Here is a 14,949-nt window from a genome sequence, read left to right as displayed (position 1 = left end):
ATAAGACAGCAAATTTAATAATTAAAACACTAAGAATCTACAATTTCACATTAAAAATTTTTAAGAAACAAAAGTAAAATATATTTATCATTAACTAATAAAAACAGATGGTGAAGTGGTAAACATAATTCTAATTTTGTTTAAATAATTAGGTATGGCTATACACACAAAAAAAGTAAAATATATTCCAATGATTGGCTACCTTTTTCCTGCTTCCACATAACTCCTTTTCATCAGTAACAACTATTACCACACTGGTATATGTTAGGAGTATTGGGAAATGATCATTAGCATTCCTGTCCCAGTTGGGGGTTGAAGATAAATGTTAAAGATGAATGTTAATAGTGATGCTAGCTCTCAGTGGTGGAATTATTTTATGGCCTTTTTGTTAAACTGCATTTTTAAATGTTTAACAGTGCACATGGATTACTTGTCTCATTTTACATAAAATAATCTGCAAGAGCAATCTCAAGTAGCAAACAGCCATTTTATTTTTCTTTTATTATATTTAAACATTATCTACTTATTATCCTATGTGAAGCTAGTCCCTATCTATGCCCAAACTACTGATAGTAATAATCTGACCACTGGTGTTTATATGATTACAAAAATGGCAAGCTTCTTTTTGATTTTTTTAATAAGTTAAATGTTTATTATATTTGAAGAAAATTTAAGGCAAAGCCTACACCAAGTTTTATTTTATTGTAAATAGCAAGCCTTTCCAAGCTATTACAATAACATCACTGCCACAAAAATATATAATCAAATACAAAAACAAATGAACACCTGGACTACTTGTTCTAAGCCTACAAAATGAACATTCAGATTAACATCATTATCACTGCTCACTTTCATATAACCAGATTAACAATAAATTACTTTTTTAAGATTACAGCATTATCTTGACTTTCCATTAATTCACTTACTGTATACTTCCGATCATCATGGTAGTCAGGAAAGTCATGACATATTTTTCTATGCAAAAATGCATCACAACTTCCCTGATGACCGAATGTATTTATGAACAAGTGTGGAGAATCAAGAAATTATACATTTAGTTTAAAGGACCACCGTTTTGCTAAAACACCTCATAAAAGACAAAGAATGTAATATGATACGATAGAAAGACCACTGTATCTGCAATCAGGAAATCTACGTTTCCTAGGTTTCTATCTCAGTTATGAAATAGGCAGGTGGCCAATTCCAGTATCTTCTCTGGGCCTAAAGTTTGTTAACTACAAATCAAATCACTGGACTATATAATTTTCTGCTTTTCTTCTTTCTCAATAAACTTTATTACAAATGTGAAGTTCATTCACTGTAGAGTATATAGGTAAGCAAAAGGAAGCTAAAAATCACTCATCAATAATTCTGATGTCCAGGGACCAGCAGTTAGGGTAATGGCTATGTCATTGTACTCCCACATAGTCAACTGTGGGTCGAGTCCCAGACCCAGTGGATTAAACTCACGCTGGGCACGTGTGTGTGCATGTCCAAGATCCCAAGAGGAGAATGGAGGAGAAAGAATTGCGGCATGGTCAGCCCCCCTGGGGGGGTGATTTCTCGCTTTCTGTCTCTCTGTCTCTCTCTGTCTAGTGAGCGCACACGCCCTATAGCAAAAACCTCTCCAAAAAAAGAAAAATTCTGATGTCCAAATAAAAATACAGCCTCTTGGTAAATACTGGCTATGCATATACATATGTAAATCATATATAATTAGCATATTAAAATTGCATTTAAAAATTATAGAAAGATATTTCTATATGTTTTAACTTTCTTCTACTTAATAAATTGAAAATATCTCAATTGGTATTTAATATTATTTTAGACTAGAGTATCATTTTTAATAGCACCATAGTATTCTACTGAAGCTATGTTACTTTTAAAAATTATACCATTAGTATTAATACATTGGTACCTATGATATAGATAGCTTTGCAATAAATATCCCCACAACTATACCTCTATTGACCTTCATGATTATTTCTTGAGGACAAATACCTAACAGTATGCACAGTTCTAGGATATTTTTTATCTCATACAAATTGCCCTGAAGCATCCTTATTATTAGCTTAGACCACATTAATGAGGTATAAGTACTCCTTTTCTCCACAACAGTAGAGAAAACATAAAAACAATAGCAAGCACTACTAATAGAAGATGACTACACAACCCCTCCCACCCACTGGGTAATACAACCAGATGCTTACCTTCATATTCAGCTTACTTAACACTTTAGCTCTGGAGAAAATTCCAAATGGGATTTTATTGATTCGATTGTGTTCCATGTTGAGGGAATAGATGGTGGAAAACTGAGATGGACCACCTACTGGATATAACTGAAAGCAATTTCTAGCTAAGGTCAGACTGTTCAGTTTCACAAGACTCGATAAAAGACTCTATAAAAAAAAATGAAATAAACATAAGAATTAGAAGTGTAACAAGATCTATTTTATATAGAGCAGCAGTTCCAAACCCAAATGCTTCAAAAAGCCTTGCAGGTAATAAATGAAACTGGTTGAGCTGGTTCTGATATCTCATCTATAGGGACAATAACTACTTAGCGCTAGCAAACTGTTGCAGAAATGTGGAGTCAATGTAGTCAGATTTCCAGATTTTACAAGAAGTAGGAAATTTTAATTTTTATTACTTGACTTCAAATTATTAAAAACACTCTATGGAGTAAAGAAAACATGCCTCTAGATGAAAGGTAACTCATGGGTAACTAGTTTGAGATTTCTACAGAGGGACTCATCCCAGTGTTATGCCCCACATCCATCAGCGTAAACAACCTATGATGCTCCAAAGGATTACAAATTTCATAATGTGGCCCCCCACTTTTTTATCATCCCAGTGTTCTTGAGTTCATGATGTAAAGACTAAGGTATAGCCAAACAGTTGCTTGCAATATTTTTACTAGACTGTTATAAGTTCCTGACAACTTGTAAACTTCTCTCTTCTTCCCTCTTTGTTAAATAAACTAGAGTTCTTGGTAGCCATTCTGATGAGTCTAGAAAGCCAGAGATAGTTATCCTTTTTGCAACTTGTCCTTAAGCTCTGGCTCAAATAAACTAGGCTAAAAAGTTTTGAATCCTGGCTCTTTAAATAGTTGGTGACTTTGAGCAAGTTATCTTTCTGAACCTTACTCATTTTTAAAATGCCTTACTTTGGATTTCCACAAAGACAACTGTGGTTCAAGTCTTGAACCTGGTGGCTTGAAAATCATGACAAGCATGTGTACATAAATGACCAAAATCCCAAGATGGGAATGAAGGAGAAGGGACTGTGGTGTGGCCATCCCCTCTAAGGAATGATTTCTCACTTTTTTTCTCTCTGTCTCTCTGGTAAGCCCATACATCCCATGGGAAAAGCCTTAAAATTAAATTAAATTAAAAAATAAAATCCCTTGTTTTATAGGTTGTAGTGAATACTAAAAGAGATAAAATGCATAGGTAACTTTATAATACCTAGCACTTACTAAGTGCATAAATTTTAAATCCCTTTTCTATTTATATGAAGGAAAAGAGGAAATACTAGAATAACTAGACAAGCGAGAAGGTTGAGAGTTAAATCTTAAAAAATGAAAACATTTAAAAAATATCCAGATAATGGGACCAGCAGATGGCACAATGGTTATGTTGTTAGACTCCCACATAGTCAACTGCGGTTGAGTCCTGGACCCAGCAGCTTAAAACTCACCCCAGGTGTGTGTGCATGCATGCCCAAGGTAGAGAAGGGATTGCAGTGTGACCATCACCCTTGAGGGTGATTTCTCGCTTTCAGTCTCTCTTTCTCTGTGTCTCTCTGGAAAGCTCATGTGCCCTACAGTAAATATATATATATTTCTTAAAAAAAATTGGACAGTTAAACATTACTTTAAACACTTTGGCTTGAAGTAATAGTATAAGCAAGGAGAAACAAGCACTGTGAGGTATGTGTGAGTTTTAAATAACATTCAAACTTCAGCTGTCTACCATGAGAAAACTGAAGACTTGCTACCTCTAGTTTCAGTTAATGGTAAGTGGCAAAGCTAGCTTAGAGAGTGAAATAATTCAATAACTGAAGATGTGATTATATGCCAAATCGAAACTTGTTCTCTATAATGGACATTAAAAAACTATTCTTGGGGACCAGCAGATGGCATAATGGTTACCTTGCTAGACTCCCAGACAGTTGACTACAGTTCGAGTCCAGGACTTGGCAGCCTAAGGTCACACCAGACGCATGTGCGTGCATGCCCAAAATCCCAAGAGGAGATTGGAGAAGGAATTTTGGTGTGGTCCTCCCCTGGGGGTTGATTTCTCACTTTCTGTCTCTCTGTGTCTCTCCAGTGAACATATGTACCCTATAGCAAAAATCTCTCCCTCAAAAAAAAAAAAAAGAAACTATTCTTAATATTTGTCTATTACTATACACAAAAAGAAGAGCAGAGGTAAGAGTATTCGTGAGAAAACTGCATCTCAGCCAATTTAAATGTCTACAGCCTGCTTTATTGAAAATAAACAAGTTTTACTGAATCTGATGGCAAAAAGTTAATTCTTCTTATTGACTTACTCATTGAATTAGCATTCTTCTATAACAAAATATTAGTATCCGAGTATATATGGGAATGGACAATAAGAAGGTATCTCTTCAACCTCTCATTTCATAGGTCATAATGTAGAATTTAGGGGTTACTTACTGCTTTAGTCAGACAATCTGGGTTCCTATTGTAGATAATACTTAACACAGCTTTGTCAACGTTGGTGAATTAAGATAATCAATACTTGTTTTATCTCCAGAAAATTTTAGCCAAAAACTTAACCTCTCTTAAATTTTATTTCCCTATCTAGTCAATGAGAATACTAACTACTGATAGTAGGATTATGCTATTAGGATTATGTGGGTAGCTTTCAAATGGAAAAAATACAGTCATTTTACCAGTTCTAATTTCAACCATATAATGAGGCCCTTATTGAAAACCATTTTCGGGACCAGCAGATGGTGTAATGGTTACATCACTGGACTCCCACATAGTCAACCATGGTTTAAGTCCCAGACCTGGTGACTTAAAACTCATGCTGGCCGTATGTATGCACATGCCCAAGATCCCAAGAGGAGAACAAAGGAGAAAGGACTGCAGGGTGGCCATTCCCACAGGGAGTGATTTCTCACTTTCTGTCTCCCTGTTTCTCTCTGTCTGATACACACATGTTCCTTACAGCAAAAATCTCCCTTTATGGAAAAAAAAATAAAAAGAAGAAAAATTTTCTTTAGAGCCAGTTAGGTAGCATGGTGGTTAAGCTGCTGGGTTCCCACAAGGCCAACCATGGTTTGAGTCCTGAATCTGGAACTTAAAAATCACAACAAATTAAGTGCTTTAAAAAAAAAGAAAGAAAGAAAGAAAACCGCTTTCATGATTTTTTTCTTGCCTAACCCAGTTTAAATGTCTTGTAAGGGCTAATGGATTTTATTGTTTTTTTTGCTACTGTGCTTATTATAAATGTACATAATTACATATCTGCATTAAGAATATACTGATTCGGGACCAGCAGTTAGCATAATGGCTATGTCACTGAACTCTCATGTAATTGACCATGAGTCAAGTCTCGAACCCTATGGCTTAAACCCACGCCGGGCATGTGTGCGTGCGTGCCCAAGATCCTGAGAGGAGAATGGAGGAGGGATTACAGTGTGGCCATCCCCCCTGGGGGGTGATTTCTCACTTTTTGTCTCTCTCTCTGGCGAGTGCATGCACCCTATAGCGAAAAACCTCTCAAAAAAACAAAACAAACAAACAAACAAAACGAATATACTGATTCCAAGCACACAGACTACTTTTAAATAAAACTTTATGCTTTCCCATATTTTATAAGGCAATCAAATGCTTCCCACATAGTATCTCTGTCTGAAAACAAGCCAGTTTAAATACAAACATTTATATAGACACATACACACACATATGTGCACATTCTACATGCATACTAAACAAAGCTGTCCTCTTCATAATCCTCTTATCAAAAGTAAAAAGTTCTGGGAACCAGCAGTTAGCGTAATGGCTATGTCGCTGGACTCCCACGTAGTCGACTGCAGTTCACGTCCCGGACCCGGTGGCTTAAAACTCACGCCGGGTGCATGTGCGTGCATGCCCAAGATCCCGAGAGGATAATGGAGGAGAAGGGAATGCAGCGTGACCATTCCCCCTGGGGGGTGATTTCTCGCTTTCTGTCTCTATGTCTCTCTCTGTCTGTCTGGTGAGCGCACGCGCCCTATAGCGAAAAACCTCTCCAAAAAAGTAAAAAGTTCAGTGCTGCCAGGGGTAGGAGGACAAGGATAAACAGGAGCACAGATTTTTATGGCAGTAAAATATTTAGATGACACTTTATTGTTTTTTGATATATGTCAACATAAATTTGTGAACTATGTATACTATCAACTTTGAGTGATCATAATGTGTCAATGTAGTTTCACTTATTTTAACAAATTACCACTCCAGTAGGAGATGCTGATAATGCAGAAAAGCTACACATGTGTGGGGACAGGGGATATAGGAAAAAATATTCATATAATCTATTCAATGCGGCAAAACCTAAAACTGCTCTTTATAAAACAGTAAACGCTGAGGCTGGCAGGTTATGTAGCGGTTAAGAGCACTGGACTCCCACATGGCCAATCATGGTTTGAGTCCTGGACCTGGCAGTTTGCTTTCTCACTTTCTCTCTCTCGCTCTGTTCCTCTCTGGTCAAATTAAAATGAATAAGTACGTAAGTACATAAGTAAGTAAATAGAATTTTTTAAAAAAGTAAACCCTGACTTATTTTGTTCACTAAATGTTGTATGTGAAAGTACCTAGCACGGTACCCTAATAATATCCAGTTAATTATTAGTTTCCCTTCGCTGACAATAAGACTATAGATATATATGCACATAAAATATATATATACATTTATATATTTTTTTTCTTTTTATTGGAGAGGTTTTTGCTATAGGGTGCGTGCACTCATCAGAAAGAGAAAGACAAAGAGACATAGAGACAGAAAGTGAGAAATCACCCCCCAGGGGGGATGGCCACACTGTAATCCCTCCTCCATTCTCCTCTCAGGATCTTGGGCACGCACGCACACATGCCCGGCGTGGGTTTTAAGCCACCGGGTCCGGGACGTGAACCACGGTCAACTACGTGAGAGTCCAGCGACATAGCCATTATGCTCGCGCCCTATAGCGAAAAACCTCTCCAAAAAAGTAAAAAGTTCAGTGCTGCCAGGGGTAGGAGGACAAGGATAAACAGGAGCACAGATTTTTATGGCAGTAAAATATTTAGATGACACTTTATTGTTTTTTGATATATGTCAACATAAATTTGTGAACTATGTATACTATCAACTTTGAGTGATCATAATGTGTCAATGTAGTTTCACTTATTTTAACAAATTACCACTCCAGTAGGAGATGCTGATAATGCAGAAAAGCTACACATGTGTGGGGACAGGGGATATAGGAAAAAATATTCATATAATCTATTCAATGCGGCAAAACCTAAAACTGCTCTTTATAAAACAGTAAACGCTGAGGCTGGCAGGTTATGTAGCGGTTAAGAGCACTGGACTCCCACATGGCCAATCATGGTTTGAGTCCTGGACCTGGCAGTTTGCTTTCTCACTTTCTCTCTCTCGCTCTGTTCCTCTCTGGTCAAATTAAAATGAATAAGTACGTAAGTACATAAGTAAGTAAATAGAATTTTTTAAAAAAGTAAACCCTGACTTATTTTGTTCACTAAATGTTGTATGTGAAAGTACCTAGCACGGTACCCTAATAATATCCAGTTAATTATTAGTTTCCCTTCGCTGACAATAAGACTATAGATATATATGCACATAAAATATATATATATACATTTATATATTTTTTTTCTTTTTATTGGAGAGGTTTTTGCTATAGGGTGCGTGCACTCATCAGAAAGAGAAAGACAAAGAGACATAGAGACAGAAAGTGAGAAATCACCCCCCAGGGGGGATGGCCACGACACAATCCCTTTTCCTCCATTCTCTTCTTGGGATCCTGGGCACAAATGCACACGCACCTGGCGTGAGTTTAAGCCGCTGGGTCCGGGACTCTAACCGCGGTTGACTACATGGGAGTCTAGCAACATAGCCATTGCGCTATTGGTCCCAATTTATATATATTTTTAATTCTGATATAAACCCAATCTTTACATGTAGGCATAATAACAATATAAAAGTAGTTATTCTTATACTCAAAAATCATACTCAAAAGGAATCTCAGCAATTAGCCTAATTAATGTGCTGTTTGTCTTATTATGAATATGAGTCATTGTTAGAAGAGACAATATTAAACAGTAGAATCTCCCATAGCTTAGTGGTTAAGGAACTGGATCCCAAATGGCTGGCTGTGGTTTAAAACCTGCATCCCTACCCCTGCCTGAAAAATGTGCCAAGCACATGTGCATGAGTGTCCTCACGCTTGACAGGATGGAGAAAAGAAGGAGAGAACAGTGCTTTCTCCTTGTTTCTGTCTCTCTGGTGAGGACATAGCAGTGCCCTCTGGGAATTAAAAAAATTAAAAAATAGTAATGCACTAATAAATAACATATTTTGATGACTTGTATATACTGAGTAGGTTTTAATAATATTGCATAAACAGGGTAATAATTTGTCAGGAGAGTTGCAGCTAATCTTGATAATCAATAGTACATTCTATACAAATCATTTTTTTTAATTTATCTTCCATAGCACCTGTTTATAGGAACTGGGTAAGACAGTTGAATTTTAAAACCAACCATACAATTTTTCCTTAATAGCATAAATGTCAATCCCCAAAATGATTAGAGAAAGATTTATGTGGTGCTAAAGAGTATACTGACTTTACTTTTAGTTTTCATCTTGTTCCCCACATTTAAAAAAAATGGCCAGCAAATGGCGATGTTGGACTCCTACAAGGCCAACCGTGGTTAAAGTCCTGAAACTGGTGGCTTGAGACTCATACTGGGTGTGTATGCATGAGTGCCCAAGATCTCAAGAGGCAAATAGAGGAGAAGGGATTATAGCATGATCATCCCCTTTGGGGGGAGTTTCTCACTTTCCCTCTCACTATCTCTCTATTTCTCTCTCTCTCTTTCCCCCTGGTGAGTGCATGTGCCCTAAGGCAAAAACCTCTTTAAAAAATTATATATATAGGGACCAGCAGATAGCATAATGGCTATGTCACTGGACTCCCATGTAGTCAACAGCAGTTCAAGTCCCAGACCTGGTTACTTAAATTCATGCCGGGTGTGTGTATATGTGTATCCAAAATCCTGAGAGGAGAACGGAGAAGGGATTGCAGCATGGCACCCCCCTGGGGGGTGATTTCTTGCTTTCTGTCTGTCTCTGTCTTTCTGGAGAGTACATGTGCATTATAGCAAAAACCTCTTACCCCCCAAAAAAAATTTTTTTTAAATATTTATTTTTAATTTTTAATTTATTCTTTTTCTTTTTTAAGCTTGCCTAGAGAGAGACAGAAAAAGAGAGAGAAAGAAAGCAAGCCACCAGGTCCAGGCCTCGAACCATGGTCAGCCATGTGGGAATGTCCAGCACCTTAACCACCATGCCACCTGCTGGTACCCCCCCCAAAAATTTTTACACACGCACACACACACCCACACCCACAAACAAAATATTATATGTAGAAAATATATGTAATATTTATAAAATTTCTGTATTCTAAAATGGTATTCTTAATATAAAATATACAATTTTATGAGATCAGAAAGATTGTATATATATTTTTTATGTGTCTGAATATACATATATATATGCACACACATGTGAATATGAATATGATTATAAATAGGCCAGCAGATGGCATGGTGTTTAAGGCACTGGACTTCCACATTGGTGACTGTGGTTTGAGTCCTGGACCTAGTGGCTTCTTTTCTCTCTCTCTCTCTGGTTACACTAAAGAATAAGAATATACAAAAATTAAATTAGTAATTCTTTAAGATATATGTATTAAAGAATTATTAGAGGGACCAGTAGGTGGCGTGGTGGTTAAGGTGCTGGACATTTCCACATGGCTGACCATGGTTCAAGTCCTGGACCTGGTTGCTTGCTTTCTCACTTTCTCTCTCTTGCTGTATCTCTCTCTGGTCAAAATAAAATAAATAAATGAATAAATAAATTAAAAAAGAAAAGAATTATTAGGTCGTCAGAAAAGTCATGATGCATTTCTGCACAGAAACATACAAAAGTATGTCATGAGTTTTTGACATGTTCTTATACCTTATTCTTTCTCCTTTAGAATATGTATCTTAGTGGTGGCTATACATGCATAGACTACTCCATATTATAAACATTCTCACACCAAATTATTTACCTAGCTATATAGATTTACTAGTTTTCTTTCCATTTTCTTGTAGACATGCTTCAAGTCTTGTTTTCTCTAATCCATTTCTTACCTCTGGTAAAGTAGAAATGTTATTGTTCTCTAAATTTAATTCTTCAAGTGCACTGCATTTTGCTAATGATCTGGGTATTGCTGACAGTCTGTTATATCTCAGACCAAGACGATTTAAACTGCACAGGTTTCCTGTAAACACACAAAAAAAGGGAATTTATTTTTTTAAAAATCTGATGAACCTGTCACTCTATCGACTAGGTATTTATAAATTACTCTGAAGTACTATCAGCAGGATCACTAACTTGTAGTACCAAGGAACCCACGTTATACTCTATCAATTAAGATGAAATTTTCAGAGACCACTTGTATTGGAGAAATGATGTAATACAAAGCTGTAAGTTAATTTTAAAATGAACTACCAGAAAACACTGACATGCTTTAACAAATTAATCTTTAGATAAAGCCTAATTTAATTGCATCAAAGTAGTGTACATTTTAAACGTATAATATCTCATTTGTATCTATGTAATGATGACCAGATCAAGTGGGCATGTGTGTGTGTGTGTGTGTGTGTATGTATGTATGCAAATGTAACTTTGGAGAAAAAAATTTTCTTATTTCTAAAATGGTGTTCTTTAATATAAGATATACAATTATTTTATAGGACCAAAAAGATTCATTATTTTTCCATTAGTTTAAGGATAAACATTATAAAATGTCTCTGGAAAACTTGAATTGATGATAAAAAAAATTTCACAAACCAAAAATGCTATAAACAAAAGTGAAAGTAATAGTTTGCCTTACCCAAGTATATCCAGCTTGAGTATAAACCAGCCACTATTGAATAAATAAAAAGCAGAGCATTTTGCTTTCTAGGCATTTTCTAGTTTTATTGCTAAGACTACATGGCATGCTATCCAGACAAATATGATGGTATCTGTGGTTAAAAAAGATCCAAATAAAATTTAATTTCCTAAGCAAATATACATTAGAAAATAAGTTCATTTTGATACCAAACACACACACACACAAAAATAAGTTCATTTTGATACAAAAAAAAAAAAAAACGGTAACAGTAATGGGAATTTAGTTTAATACATTTCTGTCATGATTCAGTTTCTTTTCTAACTTCAAATTATATAACTATTGCTATGACATTCTTGAATTGGCCACGTTAAAACATCAAATATAGCCTTTAGTTATTAATCATAGGCATTTTCCCTTTTGCTGAACAAATCAGTAACTTAAGTAAAAAATGACTACTTAGAAGTTAATTTTTACCAATTACATTTCAAAGTAAGAATCAGCCATTGATGGGCCAGCAGGCGGAGTGGGGATTAAGGTCGATGGACTCCCACATGGCCGACCACGGTTCAAGTCCCTGACCTGGTGGCATGTTTTCTCAATTTCTCTTTCTCTGTCCCTCTCTGGTCAAATATTAAAAATAAATAAAAAAATAAAGTTAAATAAAATATTTTTTTTGGGGGGGAGAGGTTTTTGCTATAAGGGCGCGTGTGATCACCAGACAGACAGAGAGAGAGACAGAGAGACAGAAAGCAAGAAATCACCCCACAGGGGGGATGGCCACACTGCAATCCCTTCTCCTCCATTCTCCTCTCGGGATCTTGGGCACCAAGTGCTCCTGTCATGAGTTAAAGCCACTGGGTCTGGGACTCGAACTGTGGTCGACTATGTGGGAGTAGAGCGACATAGTCATTATGCTAACTGCTGGTCCCTAAATAAAATAATTCTTTAAAAACAAACAAAAAAAATTAGCCATTGATAATAAAAAATATTCTCATGATTCTATAACATAAGTCTAGTAAAATATAGCACAGAAAAACTTAGCAAATACTTCAATTCCTCCAATTAAAACTGTCCCACAGACATGCTATGCTCATTTATATCACTTTCATACCACAGTTTTAGGAAACTGGGCCAAGAATTTGCTGGTACTGATCAAATGTGATTCCAACAGGCATAAAGTTAATATAAAAGCAACAATAAAAAACTACCACTTAGTAAAGACAAGTTAATTTTGTCTTTAAAGTACCTTCCAAATGTAATAAGGTTGCTTCACTAGCATCTGTCTGATGACACTCTGAAGAGATGTGTCAATTTTGGAGGAAATAAAAAAAGCAGACAACTAGGTAATTTTCCAAAAGCCCTAGAAAATTTAGAAATTAGAAAAAGGGCAAGAATAATATTTAGTAGTGTTGTCACTTCATTATGACGTTAACTATGATACAAATATTACTGGGTAGTTAGAAAAGTCTTGATGTATTTTTCTATGCAAAAAATGCATCATGAGGGACCAGTGGATGGTGTAATGGTTATGCCACTGAAAACCCATGTAGTTGACCACTGCTCGAGTCCCAGACCTAATGGCTTAAAACTCATGTTGGGCATGTGTGGGTGGGTGCCCAAAATCCCAAGAGGAGGATGGAAGAGAAAAGATTGCAGTGTGGCCATCTCCCCTTAGAGAGTGATTTCTTGCTTTCTGTCTCTCTCCCGGGTGAGCACATATGCCCTACAGCAAAAGTCTCTCTCAAAGAAAAAAAAATGCATCATGACTTTTTTGACCATCCAACAAATAAATGTTAGACTTGCATAAAAATAATAATCTGTCTCATGAAAAAATATTTAATTACAGATATATATATATAAAGGTTAAAAAATGAGTATAACCTAAATACTCAACAATAGAAAAATAACTAAATTGGAAATATCCCAATATTACAGAACAAATATATTTTTTTATATTACCTATATGACAATGGGCAAGTTACTTAACTTCTCTGAGTTTCCTCATCCATAATGTAGGATATCACATACTTGACAGGACCATTCTAAGGGTTAGGTATACTGTGCATAAGATACTTAGCACCAAGACTGATACATAACTGATGTTTAATACATAATTTTTTATTCTATGCTTTGTCTATATTCTTCGATTTTTTTTTACATATTATGTGTCAAAGAATTTTAAAATGTGAAAGATTTTAAGTTATGATAGCAAGTGAAAAGCTAGATAACAAAGTAGTGCATTTTATATAGTCTCAACAATGTAGGCCAGCTTGGTGGTGTAGTGGGTATAGCAAGCTGATTCGTAATGCTGGAAACTACATGGCCAACAGAGAATTTGGATTCCGAGGTCAGTCAGAAAGTGCCAGGTATATGCATGTGTGGCCATGTGCATGATCCTGAGGAGCTAGAGGGCTGGAGAAAGGAGATCATAGTGTGATGATTAAGAGTGCTTCTCGTACCATTGTCTCTTGCACATACTCTATCGATATATATTTTTTTAAAAATGTAAAAAGCATGCATCCAAAAAATTGGCAAGAGAAAGTATCACAACTAACAGAGTTTTGTCTGCCTGGCAGGATTATGAAAGAAAGATTACATTGTTTTCTTTGAATCTGTCTACATTTTTCTTAATTTTCAATTTTATAATTTAGAAGCATTTTGATGAACACTTTTGGGTTTTGGTTTTGTTTTTTAGGGGTTTTACCTTAGGGCACGTGTACTTACCAGAAAGAGAGTGAGTGAGACAGAGACAGAGAGAGGGAAAATGAGAAACCACTCCCCAGAGGGGATGGACACACTACAAATCCCTCCTCCTCCATTTTCCTCCTGAAATCTTGGGCATGAGCACACGCACACGACCAGCATTGAGTTTCAAGCAACCGGGTCTGGGATTCAAACCATGGTCAGTCATGTGGGAGTCCAGCAACATAATTGCTATGCCATCTGCTGGTTCCAATAAAGAACATATTTATAGTTCTAAAATCACTTTAGTTTTTTAAAATTGTGATTTTCCACCAACCTTTCTGGGTTTTGGGGGGGAGCGAATATTTCATATTTATATTTTATATTACAGAGATATTTTATATACTAATGTGGCTTTGATTTGCATTATATGCCTATAAAACTTTTTAATGGCATTTTAGACTATATATAGGCTATGCAGACGTGTCTATACAGTGTAAATATATACGGGGAGAGAGTTATAAATCCACATACGTAAAATGTCAAAGATTATAAATGTTTTGAAAATGTAGACAAGTTCTATAAACACTCTCTGAAAGCCCAGAAATGCTCTGTTTTTTTCTTTTAACAAGTCATTCACCAGAGTAATCGAAAAACAGCATTTACAGGCTAAATATTATATGACAATAAGCAAACTTGGAAAAATACTATGCCTCAAATAAGACAATTCTTGAAATAGTTTAGTATTGGTTCAAATATTTAAAAATGAAATCTACTTTTTAATACTTTAATAAGCTGAGGGTATGATCTGCAAACAGCTGGTCTTTATGGTTCATGCCTAAAATGTCCTCTTCTCCCATAAAGGTTATTTTATTCTAGTCTTTAATCCTGGAGCAGGCCAGTCTTAAAGCATCTGCAAAGCAAGTGTGTCAATAAAGCAAAACAAACTGCATTGTACAGTGATCCCTACAGCACTACTAGACTCATTCTGAAGCTCCTGTATACATGTTCAATATAAATCTACAGAGGGTCTCATTATATTGGTTGTTTCAATATGGATACAAGAAAGAATGTACTATTTATTTA

At 35.9% G+C, this 14,949-nt stretch overlaps 1 protein-coding gene across 3 annotated transcripts in view; it reads right to left on the bottom strand.

Annotated features, from left to right (window-relative positions):
• SHOC2 (SHOC2 leucine rich repeat scaffold protein) overlaps positions 1-14,949 on the bottom strand; it is a 115,891-nt gene that overhangs the window by 16,949 nt on the left and 83,993 nt on the right. For all 3 annotated transcript variants that reach the window (XM_006156861.3, XM_006156859.3, XM_006156860.3), the window contains exons 4-5: positions 10,433-10,563; positions 2,211-2,399 (exon numbers count right to left, since the gene is read on the bottom strand). In XM_006156861.3, the coding sequence (XP_006156923.1) occupies positions 2,211-2,399; positions 10,433-10,563 (320 nt within the window). The remainder of the gene's footprint in view (positions 1-2,210; positions 2,400-10,432; positions 10,564-14,949) is intronic.

The sequence above is a fragment of the Tupaia chinensis genome, unplaced genomic scaffold (assembly GCF_000334495.1).
Source record: "Tupaia chinensis unplaced genomic scaffold, TupChi_1.0 Scaffold000520_1, whole genome shotgun sequence".
Taxonomy (NCBI): Eukaryota; Metazoa; Chordata; class Mammalia; order Scandentia; family Tupaiidae; genus Tupaia; species Tupaia belangeri.
The sequence above is the reverse complement of the archived record's forward strand: the minus strand, read 5'-3'. Positions and strand labels throughout refer to the sequence as shown.